Source organism: Anolis carolinensis, chromosome 1 (genome assembly GCF_035594765.1).
Source record: "Anolis carolinensis isolate JA03-04 chromosome 1, rAnoCar3.1.pri, whole genome shotgun sequence".
Taxonomy (NCBI): domain Eukaryota; kingdom Metazoa; phylum Chordata; class Lepidosauria; order Squamata; family Dactyloidae; genus Anolis; species Anolis carolinensis.
The window spans coordinates 102277666-102298553 of NC_085841.1; the positions used below are offsets into that span (position 1 = coordinate 102277666).

A 20888-nucleotide genomic window follows, 5' to 3' on the forward strand; every position below is an offset into this window, starting at 1 on the left:
CTCCTTTTCTAGTGTGGTCAAAAATCTGGAAAAGGTTACACAGTATTTTGTAATCTTTGACTTAGTCTAATAAAGGAATTATGATAAAATGGATTTTCACAAGTTTTCTAAGATACTTATATGCCAAGTTGGCAAAATATTTATTCTTCTTGTCCTCAATCTTGATTCCTTCACCATGGTTTAAAGTTACAGCAAGTTAAGTAAAAGGAAGGATCCCAGATATGGTTAGCCAGGAATCTTCTACTTCTCTCCACTCCTGGTTATGAGTTCAGGTTAACTGATACCTAATCAGATTTGGAAGCATTATCTATATCCAGGCATTTTCTTCTGCTTGGCCTATACATTGAATATATAGTACACAGGTGGGTTGGTTGATGCTTTGAGATCCACAGTTGCAAAGAGCACACTTATGTGTTGGAGTGACTAGACTAATGGGTTTTGATGGGATGAGAGAGGTTTAAATCTCCACTGAGCCATAAATGTCACAGAATAAATTTCAGGTATTCATTATCACTCAAACTGTATCTCAGCATTGTTGTAAGGGGCAAGTAAGCCATGTCCTCTTTGAAAGATAAGATAAGATATAAAATGGATATAGGAAGCAGCTTGTTACCTGTTTGCAAGAGGGCAAGTCCCCTTCTCTGTTGTACGGGCACAATATATGGCAAGTAAACTTCTTTAAAGTTCATTTATTTCAACTAAATATGAATATCTTGGAGTCACCAGAAGTAGTTTTGCTGTTTCCAGTTGAATCAGTTTGGAAATCTACCCCTAATTAGATTAAAATATCTAAGGAGGAAGATGTTGTGAATAACATGCTACCATTTGTGACCATTGGCAACTCTGGCTGGGACTGATGGAAGTTCTCATCCAAAACATTTGGAGAGCACAAGTTTGCTTCCCCTTCTGGCTTATTGTAAATCCAGAAATGAATTATTGTTCATTTATTACTCCTGGTTTTGCCATCATGTCTTCATTATTTAGAACTATACAGTTGTTGATAGCATACAACAACTTTGGTAAGCATAGTCTGCAAATGCTGCGGCAAAGTGCATGTTCCTCTAAATTAGAGTGGTCCAGAGGGCTTTGCGATTCCCCTTGGAGTAAACAAAGATTGCACAGTAACCGGGTTTAGTGGATTACTCCTGTGGGCTGAAATCTGCAGCCTTTTTGCCTTCTGGTTAATCATATTAAGGTCAGAGAGCAGAGAGAATGGCACTCCAGAGTAAAATGTTTCTGGATTGCAGCCATCATGTCAAATATATTTTGAAAACCTATTCCAGTGTATAAGCAGAGCCATTTACATTGCTGTAGTGTCTACAACATGAAAAGTAAATGTGCCTATTAATCTCATTGCTTATGGTGATGTTCAGTTCAAAATGTGTGTTTGTAAATTCATTAAGCACAAGATTATTTGTTGGGCTTATCCCTATTAGGAAAGCATTACTGACATGATTATTTGAAAGCCTTCTATTGCAGTTATATACTCTGTTTGAGATGGCTTGGCATCTTGAATTATCTGTAATCGGTGGACTTTATCGGGATTGATCATTGATTAGGGGATCTTGAAGTCGTGCAGTTAAACTGTTCTCTGAAGCCCAGTCCACGGCAACACTGAATCCATAATGTTTTTGTAGACTTCTGTATATAGATATTTCTGTCAAAACTGATGATATTGTGCCTGTGTTTTCTCACAGTTGCGAGAGGCAATCAAGGCTGGCAAAGGTGTGACTTCAGCTATTGACCTATGCCGTTTCCATGGGAACAGAGCGCTGGAGGCTCTGGAGTGCTTCCCTCCCTCCGAGGCCAGATCTGCTTTGGAAAACATCGTTTGTGCCGTGACAAGGTGGTCATGATGTACCACCGGAAAAAGAGGCTATTCTTCATTTGCAGAAATAAGTGGAACACATAGTAGTTCTGCAACAGTTAGTACCTGCCATCGCTAGGCATCCAAATGTGTTGGTGGTGGGCTTTTTTTTTTCTTCCTTTAAGTGTTTCTGTTCCACTCACCACATTCCCGAATGAACATCTATCCTTCGGAACTGCTACAAACAAAATTAGGGAAAAAAGGTCAAACAGTTTTCACTTGTCATGCCAGAAGCACACTTGAGGCTGCACCGGTAGAAATAATTAATGAGACTCACTTCTGTGACCTCAGCAAATGGACAGGAAATAAGTCCTTATTGATTGGACATAGCCAGGGATGGCGCCAGTGTGGTGGCCTGTGGTTTTCCTGCTCTGGAGAAGGCAGAGGGGGGCCTGAAGCGGCAGGTGTCGGGAGGGAGGCTTTCCAAACCGAGCAGAGAGATAGATGCCTGTTTAAAACCAGAATTAATGTGCCAGTTTATCAACATGAAGGGCAGCTCGATGATTTAGGCAGGGAAAGGAGGGGTTTCTTTTTTTTTTATCTTATCAATATGCAGCTCTGTCTTCTCAAACTGTTTCTCCATGTATTTAAACATAAAATTGCCCCACACTTAATGTGCTGCATGTTTGAAAGAGCTGTTGAGGGAACACATTGGGTATGGTAAGAGCTTTACGATATTAATTTGATTCTGTGTAAAAGAACAATTTTGAATGTCAAGTTTGTCAAGTCTTCAGTTTGGCTCCAAATAATGAAATTTTAAACTTCCAAGCAAGTGAAAAGTTGCCTTTTTTATATCATGTCATTTCTTTCAACAGAGGCAGGCACTGAGTTTTACTACATTTACAAAACAATGTTTTTGTACACACAAAATAAATAGGTCTTCGTAAGACTGTGTGAATTGTATGACATAAAGAATTAGGTTCTCCCCATCCACCGCCTTCTTCGGTGCAAGGTTTCATCCTGAAGAGATGTATATTACATGAGAAGTTTTTTAACCTTACTGCGTTGAATGTTAAAAGTCCAATTATAGGGAGAATACAAGGTATATCAGAAGCCTGCAATCTGACACTGTCTCTATTTTGTTCATAGGAGATGATTTTTGTGGTTTGCATGCTTGCAATCTGAGAACATCGTTGACAAGAAGGCTGAGTTTACATAAATGATCCAGATTGAGACTCAGCTACCTTTCTTCCTTCTGTGGTGTAATTACAGCCCAATCTGGAGACAGCTAGCACAGCAAACAGATTTCATTACATTGCTCTCTCAAACACTAAGTGGAGTTATTTCAGTTAACTTTCTTCTTCTTCTTCTTCCTCTTCTTCTTCTTCTTCCTTTCTTACACACATGCCCATATACTCACAGACCTTCTATATAATGAACCACTATGTGATCTTCAACTTTAAAAAAAGGTCACACATTTAATTATAATCATAACAGAAAGAGATTAAGCATCTTGATAACCTTAGTTAGGGCTAAATTTGAATGTGTTGCTTGTTGCCAAAAATATTAGACTGGATGAAAATAGAGATCAGACTAGTTAAATCCTCTAACCATTATACACTGAAGAAAAATCCAGCCTGAAAAGAGAACATCAAAAATTATGTAGGGTAATAGTTTTCAGTTTCAATGTGTATTTTTAGCATCTTTAATAGTCTTTTAAAAGTATGGATGACACAGTAATGCAACTCACAAAATGACAATTTTCTCCTATTTTCTTCTTCCCATTTACCATGTACTAGTCCCTGTAATAAAGATGACAATTTTCTTAAAAAGAGGAGAGAGAAAGGAGGAAGAGGGGAGGATGACAGCAAGCAGGTGATATTGCTTGATGTAGATAGAAAAAGCTGCAATCGGTCACCAAATGAATCTAAGAGCTTATTCCAGGAAGTAAGAATGTTCTCTACATTTTTCTCTCACACACTTTTAACATAGACTGCACTCTGTTTAATTGCCTAGTCCTACAGATCTTTCATCCACTGCTTAGATCTCCAGACAAATTGTTGGCTATTAGCATTGTAAAAACCACCACTTAGTTTCCCCGGGATTATGATTTTACAAAAACTGTCCAGACCCTCCTAGAAAACCGCAGCATCTATGTGGAGTTTCAAGGCAGGAAAAGTAGATAGAGGCAAAAGAATGGTTTATCCCAAGGAAGCGTTCTTGTATGACCTTGTTTAACATCTTTACTAATGATCAGCCATAGCCACCACTCACAAAGAGCTTTATATATGCTGATGACCTTGGCCTAACAACACAAGCAAAAGACCTTGAAAGATTTCTCCAGCTATTACAAAGATAACCACCTGAAGCCTAACCCTGTCAAGATGCAAGTGTGTGCTTTCCACCTACATAACCCTGAAACCAACAGGAAAATGAAAGTTATCTAGGAATGCCAAGAGCTTGAACAATTTCCATCCTAAATATTTCAGTGCCAACTTAGATTAAACACTTACATTTAGGAAACACTGTATGAATACCAAACACAAAGTAGCTGCGTGCAATAACATCCTGAGGAACTTACTGGCAGCGCATGGGGTGCCAACCCAAAATTAATAAGAACATCAACCCTAGCCTTGTCTTACTCAATTCCTGAGTATGCCTGCCCTGTTTGGCACAAGTGTGCCCATGCGAAGCAGGTGAACATAGCACTGAACAAAACATGCAGAATAATCACAGGATGTCCTAAACCTATACCTGTTGATAAACTCTACAAGCTAGTTGGCATTGCTCCCCCAATGTGTGACGGGAAGTTGCTGCTAACAGAGAGAAATAATGTTGAACACTGTGAAAACCACCCTCTGCATGGCTATCAGCCTCCTCCCAGTAGACTCAAATCAAAGAAAAGCTTCATGAGAACCACTATTCCTCTTAATGTTTCCCCAACAACAGCAAGAGTATCCCTCTGGGCAGCTAATCCAGGAAATCCAAATTGATGGCCCCCCACCAGGGTCTGCCTCCAGGGGCAAACCAAGAATGGGCAACTTGGAAGTCCCTGAACAGACTCAGAAGCAGAGTTGGCAGATCAAAAGACAATTTGGCCAAATGGTACTACCTAGAAGAATCCTCCACCTTGTGTGATTGTGGAGCAGAACAAATAATTCTGCATGCGTATGCTTGTCCACAGTGCCCTGCCTTATGCACAAAGGAAGAATTGTTTAGAGTCATGGACAATGCAGTCACTGTTGCCTGTTTTTGGTCTAAAATTATTTAGGTGCTTGTGTTTCCTCTATTTTTATCAGTTTAATACTTATTTATGCAATGCTTTTGATAGAAAATAAATAATTTAGCTCCCAGCAGCTCTCAGTAATCATATTTTGTGTCCAATGGATTAGCCCCACCTCTGAAGACAGCATCTTAGATAACATTTTAAGACCTAGAGCTTTATGACATATCAAGAGTGCTATTTATTCTGACATCTTTTCCAAAAAATAAGTCAAGTTACTGCACTGTTCCTGAAAATATGAATGAGTTCTACTCTCAACTGTTCCATCAACATTTATTATCAGATAGTGAAAAATGGATGAGTATTTGATTCCTGCAGACTCTGAAATTCTGCTGAATCTAAAGAATAAATCTGAAGTAGAAGTCTTTATGACAGTTCATCTTCTCATTCTGAGTCTGAACACTTAGGGAAATGTGGCACAGAGAACTACTTATGTATATAAGCAGAATGCAAAGTGATCTTGTGGCACTTCAGAAACAGAACAAACAGAACAAAGTTGGTAGCATAAGCTTTTGTAGATGAAGTGTACATTCTCAGGTGCCTCTGTGGAAGTAGACTTAGTCTAGGAAAGTTTATGCTACCAACTTCTTTCTCTCCATCTCTAAGATGCTACATGGTCTCTCTGCATACTTCTTTTTCAGATTAGCACAGCCCTGCCTGAATTTTATAAACAGAGTTGGATTACAGAAGAGATCTATATGCCTTTGAAGTTCATGGCAGAGATGTTTGTCATGTGTGATGTTACTGGTACTATCCATAGCTATCTACTAGTACTTCAGATGCTCTAACATATTTTCAACAAATTATGGCATGACCTAACTAAAAAATCTTTGTATCCAACAGTAAGACACATAGCCATAAAGATGTCTGGATTCTATGAAATAATATGTAATCATATACTAGCATCAGTCTTGCTAATTGCATATACTGTACCTGTTTGGAGAATAAAAAGGTCATACTCCTACATAGATGTGCAATATTAAGTTTCAGATATATTTAGTAAAAATATTACCATTTAAGCAGCATGAGCATGAAGATGAAAATATCCACGTATTTCAATATGTCAAACTTTTAAAAACAAATAATTCAGATTACAAATAATGGAACATGAAAACTACATTTAAAGTAACTAAACAAAATCAGTTGTGTTTATGAGATCTATCCTGTGACAAAATATCTAATTATAAACTAAAGATCACAAAGGGGGTTCCATATTCACATAATGTATAAATGATAATTTCTTAAATTGATGTTAATTTCAAGTTTAGCATTTCTTCAAAGGGTATTAAGTTAGAAAACAAAGAACCTTGAGGGTTGCTTAACAAAAAGTCATAGGCTCAATCAGCTAGAAACAGGCCCTGTGTAAACTCCCATTTGAAATACAGTAGACACAGTTAACCAGCACCCACAGAGATTGGTAGATGCCAGATAAATATAGCTTCTGGTTGCTTGGAAGTTAATAATAATAATAATAATAATAATAATAATAATAATAATAATAATAGGCGTAATACTATACTCCATACTATGCCATACTATAAATTCTTTATTGATTTGATATTAATATTGAAACAGTAATTAAAAGCAAATTAAGACAAAAACAAACTTAATATAACATACTTTTACTATACTGTATTATAAAAACAGCTTTGTGGATGCAGTATTTTTCTTTGATTTTTTTTGCCAGTTGCTTGAGACTTCTAGTTGCTTCGGTTCTGGTTAGCTGAGAGTCTATTGTAATTGGAAGTTTTCAGTTTTGCCTCAGATAATAGGTTTGTTTCCTAATGAGAGCACTGGAATCTTACAGATAAATCACAACCTAAATTTATCCCCCTAAACCAGTGGTTTTCAACCTGGGATCCCCAGATGTTTTTGATAAACTGGTTGGGATTTCTGAAAGTTGTAGGCCAAAAACATCTGAGGACTCCAGGTTGAGAATTACTGACCTAAATTTACAATAACCTGTTTCAGCAAGCTGCGCTCTGTCAGGAAACATTCAGTTGTGTCTGTCAGGTTGCTGAGTGACTCTATATAAACTACTCAACCTCTTGGTTTATATTTTCAATCTCTAATACTGATATATAAGATATCACTGGTGTTCAATGAGATGGTGAAACTTGATTTATTGTGCAATGCCTGAAATTGTCAGCTGTAGATAATGCAGAGTTATTTGCTGCTAGTATGTGTATTGTGTATTTTTGTCTACCACAAGAATTCCCTCGTCTCCAACGTAAGTATGTTTTGGTAGGTGATAATAACTGTTGCAAAACTTCAGGTGCTATTCATAGTTCCATTTGCACCTAATGCTCTTCTTGGTTTTGATTGTCACTTGTAAGAATAATTTGGTTGTTTTTTAACACATGTATACTGGGGTTTTTTTTCCATTAAGAAAAAGGCAGCATACTTTGACAATCCTTCTGCACTTGATCTTAATAAAACCCAAGGAGAGCGAGTGGCCAAAGGACATCCAGTGGCTTTCATGTTTCAATGTTAAGCTTAAACCTGAATTTCTCAAATCTAGTTCAGCCCGCTACACCACAGTTGATCCCAGATATTAACATACTTTCTAACAAAGCATGCGATGTGTAGGATACCATAAATTCATGAGTTTTTAAAATTCTCACAGACAGCCTGTATGGTAGAAGTACTTTAGCAATGTTGGTAAGAGTCTGTGACATCCAAATATCTATACAAGTATATCTGAGTTAACAAAGTTAATGTTGCCCCGGGCTTTACATCTTTAACAGAAATATTGGTAACATACGCAAGGAAATAGAATCCTGCACCAAAGAGAAGAAGAGTAGTTCAACATTTAAGCAAAACAAATGTTCAAAACAAACATTATAAACACATGAAATGAAACAAATAGGTCAATTAAGCCTTGCTTAAGTAAACATTTTGAATCTTCTAGAGACCAATTAAAAACTTCTTAAAATTGTATCCTGGGATGTGATTTCTCTTCTATTAACAAGCCCCCATTTTTCTCATGATTTCTTTATCGGTGGAAAAACGTATAGTTCTATTTTTTTTTTCAACATGCTACGTTAGCTGATGAGGCAAACTAACCTTTCTTCTTTTGTTTTGCCCTTCATAAATGCTCAGAAAATAATTTTGGAGGCAGCTGTTTCCTTTGCCTGCTGTAGGTTTGTACACTAGGGTACAGTAGGGTCACCAAATTAGAATCCCATTCTTTCCAAGATCAAGCTTGGGGACATTGTTTACTTCAGACATATTGTTGCAACCCATCACTGAAAGTCTTTCTAGCCCTCTTTCACCATTCTTTTGCAATGCTACTAAAGACCGAGCTAGACAGAAGACAGGGAAGTCATAGATGTGGACTAGGCTCTCATAAAAACACTTTGTTAAAAGGACCTTCATCAGACGCTTTGTTAACAGATGTGCCTGCATATGGTCTGCCAGTTTGAGAGCAGCAGAATCTCTTGCTCTTAAGTCAACAACATACCTACTGCCTTCTGTCTAACTGGACACTAGTACTCTTTTTTCCCCATTGGAGTTTTGCTAAAACATTAAAATATTCCTGCAAGCATTGTCTATAGATAATCCTCTTTTTCGATAGATCTGCTTCACATCATCCACAATCTGACCATGGCTACCATATTTAATAATAATAATAATAATAATAATAATAATAATAACTTTATTCTTATACCCCGCCCCATCTCCCTGAAGGGACTCGGGGCGACTTACATGGGGCCATGCCCAAACACAACAATATAAAAGCAAGCAAAACAATAAAGCAAATCACTCAACAATAAAAACAACAATATCAATAAAAACGGTCATAAAAGGTCAACATACAAAATAAGGTGTTAAAAACATGGGTTTTATTTAATGAAGTATACATATTTAATCAAGTATACAATGTAAACCAAATAAAGATAAATTGTACATATAAGAATAATTCATCCTACCTTCTTTAGTTTTTTTTTAAAGATGGTGTTGCTCATAATATACAGGCTTTGTAATGTCTTTTTCCTTCATTTTTTCATTATTACCTCAGCATTAGTTAGAAGAGTACTTTGGCTCCCCCATGTGTAAGAGATTCTTCTACAGAGGTCTGAATCCCTTTTTCCCCTAAATGGATTATTTCAGGGGTTTTGTGCCTGTATTTGAGAGAGATTTAGCAATTTATTCTTCACTTTCTGAAATAAAAACAGAATTTTATAATATTTTAATTAAAACCGAAAGCTATGAATTTTCATGATAAATCTGTCAAATCTTTCTAAAGCAATTCCACTACTGCAATTAGATAACCAACTATTTTAAAATGCATTTTCTGCTGGTTACTAACTTTTCCACAGTAAAACTATTTTAAAATTATAGTGGTACTTAAAAAGTGAATATTTATAGTCTTGTATGTATCTGATTTTTTGTAATGGTTTATATATAGAAAGATGTGGTATAGAAAAAGATTGGACCAGCAACCATCTCGCAAGAATCTTAATCTTTTCTACCCTTTCATGGAAAGCAAACTGTGTTCTTTATAACTGATTACAAACATTAATTATGTTGTTACATGCCACCTACATGTCATTTCAGACTTATGGTGGCCCTTGGGCAAATTTATCATGGGGGTTTCTTGGCATGATTTGTTCAAGGGTTATTTACCTTTCCCATCTTCTGCGGATGAGAAAGTAGGACTTGCTCAAAGTCACCTAACAGATTTCCAAATGAACAGGGATTTGAACTCTGCTCTTCAGAGTTGAAGCCCAATGCTCATACCACTACACTATGTTGACTCTCTGCCACCCTTTCATAGGAATATAAAATAAACTGTGTTTGGGGTATGTTTTTTACATTTATCCACAGTATATGGTGTTTTGGTTAGTAAACCTGTCACCACTTTATTTCCAATTAAAAGTAAGCTACACCAGTTTATCATTGTTTTCATTATGCCCAAATATTAAATGTGGAAGAGACAAAAGTTTTCCCTTGCTAAACAATATGTATTTATTAGTCTCTAGGAAACCTTTGGTGTTCCTTTGAGGATTTCCAGTAAGATATTACTTTTAATGGCACTCCTGTGATGCACAAATGGAATGGAGTATACTATTGAGTACCCAGGAATATTCATAATTTACTCAGCAGTAAAAAAAAAAACCTGACCAGAGTTCAATGGTTATGTGGGTCCTTGAAGATATCACCAAAATTTAAATGATGGCACAAGAGCTTCTAAGACAGCGATTCTCAACCTGGGTGTTGGGACCCCCGGGAGGGGGGGGGGGGTCTCGAGGGAATGTCAAAGGGGTTGCCAAAGACCCATCAGAAAACACATATTTCTGATGATCTTAGGAACCACTTTGGCAGAGAAGGCTGAAGATCTCCCTGTCTGTCCTCTTCCTTTTTGGAAACAGATGGCAAATACTCCCACCAAAAGCCCAATTTGCCAATTCTATTGTTGATGGGGTTAAAGGGGCTCTTTGATTGTAGGTGAACTATAAATCCTAACAACTACAATTCCCAAATGTCAAGGTCTATTTTCCCCAAACTTCACCAATGTTCAAATTTGGGCATATTGAGTATTTGTGCCAAGTTTGGTCCGGATCCATCATTGTTTTGAGTCCACAGTGCTCTCTGGATGTAGGTGAACTACAACTCCAAAACTTGAGTTCAATGCCCACCAAACCCTTCCAGTATTTTCTGTTGGTTATGGGAGTTCTGTGTGCCAAGTTTGGTTCAATTTCATCATTGGTGGAGTTCATAATGCTCTTTGATTGTAGGTAAACTACAACTTCCAAATTTCAAAATCAATCCCCCCTCCTTCCAACCCCACCATTATTCAAATTTGGGCTTATCAGATATTTTTGCCAAATTTGGTCCAGTGAATGAAAACACATCTTGCATATCAGATATTTACAATTCATAACAAAGCAAAATTACAGTTATGAAGTAGCAATGAAAATAATTTTAAGGTTGGTGGTCACAACATGAGAAACTGTATTAAGGGGTCGTGGCATTAGGAAGGTTGAGAACCACTGTTCTAAGAAAAATGCAGGGAGCACCTTGTTTTCAAGGAAGAATTACAAGTCTGCACTTCTACACTTAATTTTGTACAATACACTTTGGTAGTGCTATTGTGACACACAGATCTTAAAATTGGTCTATGATATACAAGTTGGTCCTAATCAACCAGTTGAGTGCTAAAGGCATAAATTATCACTTCCTTTCTCCTATCGTTTCAATTTTGTGGTTCATTCATTTTTACAGAGTCAAATACATGTACTTATGGTTCTTTCAATGGAAAGCATGGAAAGCATGACTGAGAAATATACCATCCCTCCCTCCCTCCCTCCCATAGCTGGTTTCAATGAAAACTCTCCACCATTGTCTGAATAGCTCTTCATTCCTTGCATATGCTCATCAGAGACCATTTTCTATTTCACTCACACATTCAGCTCTACTATTTATAATCTAGTTAAACAATGCCAGCATGCAGCAGTAAAAGGTGTGCATTTCATATGCAAATCAGTGGCAATAATGTTGTACAATTGCTTACTTGTTTGCATCATTATGTTCAACAGCAGCTTAACAAAGCAGATGCCACAAAGAATGTTACTAAAATGTGGCTTTGTCTTGGCGATTCCATCCTCCCTTTCACATTTTAGCTAATGAAGCAGTTTATTCATAGATGACAGAAGTATGATAGGAATATACAGACTGTTCATTCATTCTTTTAGAGTGCAAGTGCAAAAACTTCCATTAGCATCCCAATCCTAAATGTTTGATGCCAGTGTATATCCCAGCAGTGGTGGATGAGTGGGTATAGTATAATGAAAGAAAATAAGTTTCTCAGTCTGAACTTCACCTCTTGCACAAGTAGGCAAGCAACAGCACCTCACTCATATCTTGTAATATTGAATGTACAGGAAAAGAGATTTCACCTAAACGTTAAGCTCCTGGTGGTAAGAGCTGTTTGGCAGTGGGATATGATGGCCCAGAGTGTAATGGAGTCTCCTTCTCTGGAGGTTTTCAAGCAGGGGCTGGATGGCCACCTGTCAGGAGTGTTTTAATTGGGTGTTCCTGCCTGGCAGAATGTAATTGGACTGGATAGGCCATTCAGCCAATTCTATGATTTTTTTTAAAATAAAACTTGTTTCAAATAATTTTTTCTGATGTTTTAACTCTCTTTAGTCATTACATACTACCCCAGGGGTCTTAAAAGTCTGAGAGATATAGTTCTATGCTATATAAAAAAACATTTTAATAGATAAATGTACACATAGCAGCACCAGACACAATGGTGAAGCAACTTTTAAAAATAGAACAAAAAGATAATCTTCTAAGATCTGCCTATAAAGGGGAAAGTATGTGTGCAATCCTTTGAAGATTTTGTTAAGTCTGACAAAGTAATATCATACAGTAGAGTCTCACTTATCCAAGACTTGCTTACTCAAGGCATTTTTGTAGTCAATAATTTCAATATATCTTGATATTTTGGTGCTAAATTCTTAAATGCAGTAATTACAACATAACATTACTGCATATTGAACTACTTCTTTTGTCAAATTTGTTGTATAACATGATGTTTTGGTGCTTAATTTGTAAAATCATAACCTAATTTGATGTTTAATAGGCTTTTCTTTAATCCCTCCTTATCCAAGGTATTTGCTTATCCAAGGTTCTGCTGGCCCATTTAGCTTGGATAAGTGAGACTACTGTACTTTCAAATAAGTGTGTATAGGGTTGTAACCAAAATTGTGGTATCTAGTGTAAATAATAGGATTCTACTGTCAATTCTTTGTAACTATAACTGCAGCATCCAGATGTTCGTGGAAGAAAGTTTTTTTCAGAATAATGTATTCTGCATAAGATGTGATATTATGTAGACATTAGTGAGACAGAAAACAAGTTAGTTTGGAAATAGCTAAATATATATATAAACCTAGAACCTCAAAAACATCAGCCCACTTATCTACGGATCAATTTGAGTACCTTACCTCTTTATCAGGAAAGGAATAATTTCTTCTCTGAGTGGAACAATGAAAGGCAAGAGCTTAGTCCATCCCAGGAGAATTTAAAAGCACTGACCTCTAGTTTCTCTGCCATGGCATTGCTTCTGGTCTGTTTAAATGCCTGGGTGGGAAAATGGAGGTAGCAGCCAAGGGCAGCTGGCCCCCTCGAGAAGTGGTGTTTTCCCCACTCTATGAAATGACCCACAACTTATTCACAGGTCATATCCAAATCCATAATTTTGTCTCCAAAGTCTGCCATCAGCCTATACATGAGGTCAACTGATACATAAGCATATATATAAAAGGGTAATGAAATTTCGGCCTAGGACAAAACAACAAAACTACACATCCCAGAAACACTAAACTTGGCAGCACAACCCGTCATCCATGCCTCTACGTTCATTCAACAAAAAGAAAAGAAAAATAAAGTCCTAATTAGAGGGAGAGGAATAATTGTTTTTTATCCAATTGCTGCCAGTTAGAAGGCTAAGCTCCGCCCACTTGGTCTCCTAGCAACCCACTCAGCCCTGGGGACAGGCAGAGTTAGGCCTCACTTAGGCCTCTTCCACACTGCCTATAAAATACAGATTATCTGAATTTAACTGGATTATATGGCAGTGTAGACTCAAGGCCCTTCCACACAGCTATAGAACCCACTTATAATGGACTTAATGTCAGGGGAAAACCTTTACCCTTTACCTTAACTACCACCAATTCCTCAATACTTTATTTCCCATACCACCATACTTCGCCACAGCAACGCATGGCCGGGCACAGCTAGTAAGCATATATAGTACTTCAAGGAGTTCTCCACATCCAATTGGTCAGTTTTCATCCAGGCTTTGTCCCTCTTTCCTCCAGCCACAAAATCTCTCAGATCACCAGCTGAAGATATTAAATCCCCACTCCCGCTGCAAAACCTTTCAGAAAAGTAATTCCTCCAGGATTTTTAGCAGCTTTCATTGATGCCAACTGAATAAAAAAGAAATGTTTAGTTGCAGCAAGGGGAAGCATTTTTAGAAAAGTGTGTGTGTGTATGTTCTGTCTGTTGTATGAGTGTGAGCAGAGCCTTTTCAGTTGTGCCAACATTGAGTGGTTACTCACATTTTGGGACATGGTTCTGCCTACTGCTGATATTCTTACCCTAAAGCAATTTCACTCTCGGCCCAAAACAGTTGCCCTCTCCCAGTCAAAGGACATACAATATGCTAGTGGTACACTGTACTAGGGGAAATCTAGAGAGGTTTTAAGTTGGCCGGAACCTCTCCAGGAAACTAAACTTTGATTTAGTGTTGTGTGCCTTCAGTCATTTCTGATTTGTGGCAACCCTAAGATAACCTTACCAAGATGTTTCCTTGGCAGAAATTGTTCAGACAGGGTTTGCCTTTGCCTTCCTCTGAGGTTGAGTGACTTGCCCAAGGTCACTCAGTGGGCTTCTATGATCAAGCAGTTAATGTGATCATAGTCCAACACTCAAACCACTACACACACTCCCCAATTTTCTCAAAAAAGAAATGTTATCAACCATTTGTATGTAATCTGGTGCTTTCCAGATGTTTTTTTTTTTTTAAGTAAAACATGCTGCAGCCAGCACGGCTGATTATGGAAAGTGTGACTTAAAACATCTGAAGGGCAGCAGATTGTCTGTTCTTGATCTTGATGTGTTGTTAATTATTGCTATAATTGTCATGTTTGTGCCAGATCGTTGTTCTTTCATTCCTTCTCACTTTAGTTTTATGTAGAGCTAATACAATCCGTGTGCCACAAATATTAAGATTTCTCTTTAATTTTCAAGAGTAGTATTTCAGCTAAAAACTTTACATGTGGAGCAAAGTGACCCATTGCGTAATTTAAGATCTTCAGGGGAGGCCCTGCTCTCGGTCCCACCAGCCTCACAGGTGCGGCTACGGGAATGAGAGACAGGGCTTTTTCAGTGGCAGCCCCCCGCCTATGGAACATCCTCCCAAATGAAATCAGACAGGTTCCCTCTCTCCTATCCTTCCGAAAAAGAGTGAAAACCTGGCTGTGGGACCAGGCTTTTGACCAATAATAGCAGCATTAATTATAATTATATGATCCAAGATATAATGACAGACCCGGTTTGGACTCGGAATGCACCTTGAATGTATATTTATATGTATATCTATGAATGTTTTAATGTAATTTAATTTAAATGGATTGAAATGTGATTGTAAATGTTTTATATATGTGTCTTATATTTGTAAGCCGCCCTGAGTCCCCTAATAGGTGAGAAGGGCAGGGTAGAAATGTTGCAATAAATAAGTAAATAAATAAATGCATTTCTGGATGAGCTGTGTAACACATGTCAAAATACTTTTGGAAATGAACAAACTAAGCATCTGCAGTTAGTTGTTTGCAATGATTATTATTGCTTTTCAATCAGACTGTAGTTATAAGAACAGTCAACTCATACTCCTGAGTGTGCAGCTGAAACCCTGCAGGGTCCCTTCTAGGCTTGGGCCCCCTAATAGCAGCAGCGCCTGAGGACAAGTGTACACAAATATTTCTCATTTCAGAAGCAGAAGCAGATTTGCACAAGTTTGGTTTTTCCTACTGTTTGTGTTAACTCTCACAACGTAAAGCATTTCCAGGTAATCAAACTCTCTGCATTACTAGGCATACATTAACTTTTTAATTACATATTAAATAGCCATGCAGACGGATGAGAAATCTGAAGCTGTAGCAATTGTAGAGAAGAAATTCCAGAAGGTTACTGTGTAAAGCTGATAGAAATAGCAGCCACTGGCATTTACTCCATAGAAAATGCATTCCAGATTAGGCTGTCCGTATTTGCAACCTGATCATTGATTAGGCATAAGTCTAGTTTATAATACTGCATTTCAATGTTTGTAATAGTTTTCATGGTTGGTGTTTTTCACACAAACACAGCAGTGTTTGCCAGACATGACCCCAAGACTCCCATTCTATAGTAGATGTAGATAGATGGAATGTTTTTAAGAAGAGGACAAAGGCAATATTTAAATTAATAAGAGACATAATGAAAATTAAAGTGATGCCAAAGAAGCACCTGGACATAGTTGAGAGACAAAAAAAGGAACTACTACATAAACCAGTGGGAAAACAGAGCAAGAAACTGTAAAAAAATATATGCTAAAAAGTAGAAAATGATATAAGTTATGGTGCATCTCCTACAGATATGAGTTATTGTTATCACCTATAATCAGAAATAAAAAGTGTTGTCGAAGGCTTTCATGGCCGGGATCACAGGGTTGTTGTATGTCTTTCGGGCTGTGTGGCCATGTTCCAAAAGTATTCTCTCCTGATGTTTCGCCCACATCTATGGCAGGCATCCTCAGAGGTTGTGAGGTATGGATTGTGAGAAATAAAAAGTTATTTTCAATCATTTAAATTTTAAATATCTTGTATAAAAGCCATACTTTGCAGGCTGGGAAGCTGTTCCATTGAACTGAGGTTTGCTTTGCAGACAGAAATTTGGGTAAAACAATGCCTGAAGTAGTAATTACAACCAGCTTCCTGTTTTAGTCTTGCGTAATGAATCTCCATGGTTCCACTCACTGCACTTAGCCCAGGTGCGGGAATCGTGCAGCACACAAATGCAACACAGTGCTGTCCCAAGGCTTCTATTATCCTTTATAACATCAACAAAATGTAGAATTGCCCTCCAGAAGCCACAAGACACCTCCTTACCCATACATTGTCACATACGTGAGATCCATTTTGGGAAATGTGGAAATAATTTGATGTTTGATTTGGTCTTCCTTGAAGGGCTGTATGGAGCCCACAGAGTTCAGGAAATGCGCTGAGGGTGTAGACCTAAACTTTCCAGCAACTGAGCTAAGCCTACTTCGATTTAGCTGAGTTGCTAAAAGGTAGCTTCTGACAACCTCCTTAAATTGGACTTTATCTGAAAAGCATTCCAGCAATGTAATTCAACTATAGGTCTCTACCTAAAGGAGCTTGCAGTAGAAAGACTAAAAGAAGGAAATGTATGGAAAATATCTGGACTGCAAACCACATTTACGTATGTGTAATTTTATAAACTGAGGTATTTATTGCAACCGCATGAATATGTTTAGCGCGATTTTCTCCCAGGCAAAGGCACAGTTCCTCAACCTTAATTTCAATACAGAACAAAGATTAAGAGATTAAACTAAAGATGTGCTTAGGGAAAATATGGGTTTGCGAAAAACTTTGAAGTAAAAGAGACAACACCTATCTTATATACAGTGGGGGTGGGGAGTATTTAGTCAGATACCAATTGTACAAGTTCTCCCACTTTAAAAGATGAGAGAGGCCTGTAATTGACATCATAGGTAGACCTCAACTATGAGAGACAACATAAGAAAACACATTCAGAAAATCACATTGTCTGATTTTTCACAAATTTATTTGCAAATTATGGTGGAAAATAAGTATTTGGTCACCAACCAACAAGCAAGATTTCTGGGTCTCACAGACCTGTAACTTCTTGAAGAGGCTCCTCTGTCTTCCACTCATTAACTGTAGTAATGGCACCTATTTGAACTTGTAATCAGTCTAAAAAACACCTGTCCACAACCTCAAACAGTCACACTCCAAACTCCACTATGGTGAAGACCAAAGAGCTGTCAAAGGACACCAGAAACAAAATTGAAGCCCTGCACCAGACTGGGAAGACTGAATCTGTAATATGCAAGCAGTTTGGTATGAAGAAATCAATGGTAGGAGCAATCATTAGAAAATGGAAGAGATACAAGACCACTGAGCATCTCCCTCGATCTGGGGCTCCATGCAAGATCTCACCCTGTGGGGTTAAAATGATCACAAGAACAATGAGCAAATATCCCAGAACCACACGGGGGAACCTAGTGAATGACTTGCTGAGAACTGGGACCAATGTCACAAAGGCTACCATCAGTAACACACTATGCCACAAGGGACTCAGATCCTGCAGTGCAAGACGTGTCCCCCTGCTTAAGCCAGTACATGTCTGGGCCCGACTGAAGTTTGCTAGGGAGCATTTGGATGATCCAGAAGAGTACTGGGAGAATATATGGTCAGATGAAGCCAAAGTAGAACTGTTTGGCAGAACACAACTTGTGTTTGGAGGAGAAAGAATGCAGAGTTGCATCCAAAGAACACCATACCTATTGTGAAGCATGGGGGTGGCAACATCATGTTTTGGGGCTGTTTCTCTGCAAAGGGGCCAGGGTGACTGATCCGTATGCATGAAAGAATGAATGGGGCCATGTATCGTGAGATTTGGAGTGCAAACTACCTTCCATCAGCAAGGGCACTGAAGATGAAACGTGGCTGGGTCTTTCAACATGACAACGATCCCAAACACACCACCAGAGCAATGGAGTGGCTTCCTGTGAAGCATTTCAAGGTCCTGGAGTGGTCTAGCCAGTCTCCAGATCTCAACCTACAGAAAACCTTTGGAGGGAGTTGAAAGTCCGTGTTGCCCAGCGACAGCCCCAAAACATCACTGCTCTCGAGGACATCTGCATGGGGGAATGGGCCAACAGACCAGCAGGAGTGGACTTACAGAAAATGTTTGACTTCTGTCATTGCCAATAAAAGATATATAACAAAGTATTGAGATGAGCATTTGTTATTGACCAAATACTTATTTTCCATCATAATTTGCAAATAAATTCATGAAAAATCAGACAATGTGATTTTCTGGATGTGTTTTCTCATGTTGTCTCTCATAGTTGAGGTCTATCTATGATGTCAATTACATGCCTCTCTCATCTTTTAAAGTGGGAGAACTTGTACAATTGGTATCTGACTAAATACTCCCCCCCCCCCCCGTACATATATTTGTTATGCCTAATGTTAAGTATAAATCTGATGTAAATCTCATTGATCTAGTGTGATCTTCCCACCTTTCTTCCTTACGTTTTGATGAACATGAACAATGTATTTGAATGCTTTAAGCGTTTTCGTTTTTTTTTGGGGGGGGGGGGGGAGTAATACAGGAAATTGAAATGGCAAAGGTGAATGTTTTACATTAGAAACTCAGTAAGAAATAATCCAGCAGAGTACAGTAGCTTCCACCCTAGCCCCACCACCCACGGATACCAAAATCCATGAAAGTTAAAGTCCCATTATGTGTAATGGCATAATAAAATGGTGTCGCTTTATATATAATAGAAAAATTAAGGCTTGCTTTCTGATTTATTACCCCAGGACTTTTTCCAAGATGTGATTGTTGAATCTATGGATGCAAAAACCATGGATACAAAGGTCAGACTGTACCAATATGAAACCATGCAGATTTGCCCAAATGTTAATGCTACCATATTTTCCAACTGTTTATATGAAACCATTTTACCATTTGGTATATTGCTGGGATCATAAAACAGATGTGCTGTCGGGCCCCTGGCTCCTTTTAAAGCAAAGACTGGAAGGCCACCTCTCACCTTTAGTTGTGTAGTTCTGTATAGCAATTGAGACTGCATTAAGATAGTTCTTGTGGCCCAGTCCACCTCTGCAATTCCATTATTATAACAGGAACCCAAAGGCTCCATAGAGATATGAAGGACAAATCCACAGGTCATTGCACATCTATTCTCCACAAGCCACCAATCCATTTTAATAGGAATAGAAACCAACTTTATTAAATAAAGCAGCACTGGATGTATCTACACTGTGGAATGAATGCAATTTGACACCACTTAAACTGCTATGGCAAGGATTGGCCAGTGCCAACTTCTCCCTTCAGGATAGATTTGTTCCAAGTCTCATTCATGAGACTTTCTGACACCATAAACACATCTCCCTTTGCATCATCCCAGCAGTCCTCACGTCCAGTACAGGCAGTCCCTGAGTTACAAACACCCGACATACAAACAACTCACAGTTTAGAACATGGCTGAGACTTGTTTGTAATTTGGGGATGGCCTGCACTACAGTGTTCCTTCACTTATTGCTGGGGTCAGGTTCCAGGACCACCCGCAATAAGTGAAAATCCGCAAAGTAGGGACACTATATTTATTTTAATATTTATATATTATTTTAGTAGCTATACATAATTGTAAGCCTTTATCAACCAATTATGTGTTGACAAATCGCCTCCTTCTCCTCCTGTTGCTGCTTGGGTTCCCTTTCTCTCCCTTTGGCTTCTTCCTCCCTTCCTTAGGCTGTAAATTGTAATTTTTTTAATGATTTATAATAGTCTTTTAGAGTTTATTAAAAAACCGCAAAACAGCGAATCCACGAAAAGTGAACCGCGAAGTAGTGAGGGAACACTGTATATATCTCAATTGAGTTGTTTGGATGCCACTTGTAAGGCAACCATGCCTTCTTATTATTAAACTGGCCAACACACGTTTAATGACTGGAATCACTGGGTTGCTGAGTTTTCCAGGCTGTATGGCCATGTTCCAGAAGCATTCTCTCCTGGCGTTTTGCCTGCATCTATGGCAGGCACCCTCAGAACTTGTGAGGTCTGCTGGGAACTAGGCAAGTGGGGTGTCCAAGGTGGGAGAAAGAACTCTTGTCCGTTTGAGGCAAGTGTAAATGTTGCAATTAGCCACCTTGATTAACATCAAATGGTCTTTCAGCTTCAAGGTCTCCCGGTTCCAAAAAGAGAATGCAGCTCTAGTTTCTAATACAAAACATATTTCATCCAGCAGTCACCATCTGCTTGCCCACAGGAATCCATCTTTAAGAATTTAGAGCTGATGTGGTCTATCCAATGCAATTTTCTGAATCAGTACCCCACATAAGTCCAGGATCAGGCCTTAAAATGGAGACATCAAGAATAAAAACCTTTTGGGGTATGGGCTGTTATTATCTGTGGGTTCGTGTAAAAAATGGGAGGGGGCTGAGGTAA

At 38.3% G+C, this 20888-nt stretch overlaps 2 protein-coding genes across 3 annotated transcripts in view; both read left to right on the forward strand.

The window, feature by feature from the left end:
* The window catches only part of pdss2 (decaprenyl diphosphate synthase subunit 2), a 128633-nt gene extending 113259 nt beyond the window's left edge, over positions 1-15374 (forward strand). For both annotated transcript variants that reach the window (XM_062980209.1, XM_003215631.4), the window contains one exon: positions 1698-15374. In XM_062980209.1, the coding sequence (XP_062836279.1) occupies positions 1698-1856 (159 nt within the window). In that variant the 3' untranslated portion in view covers positions 1857-15374. The remainder of the gene's footprint in view (positions 1-1697) is intronic.
* The window catches only part of LOC134298835 (uncharacterized), a 483127-nt gene that overhangs the window by 55203 nt on the left and 407036 nt on the right, over positions 1-20888 (forward strand). The gene's annotated exons all lie outside the window — the stretch shown is intronic.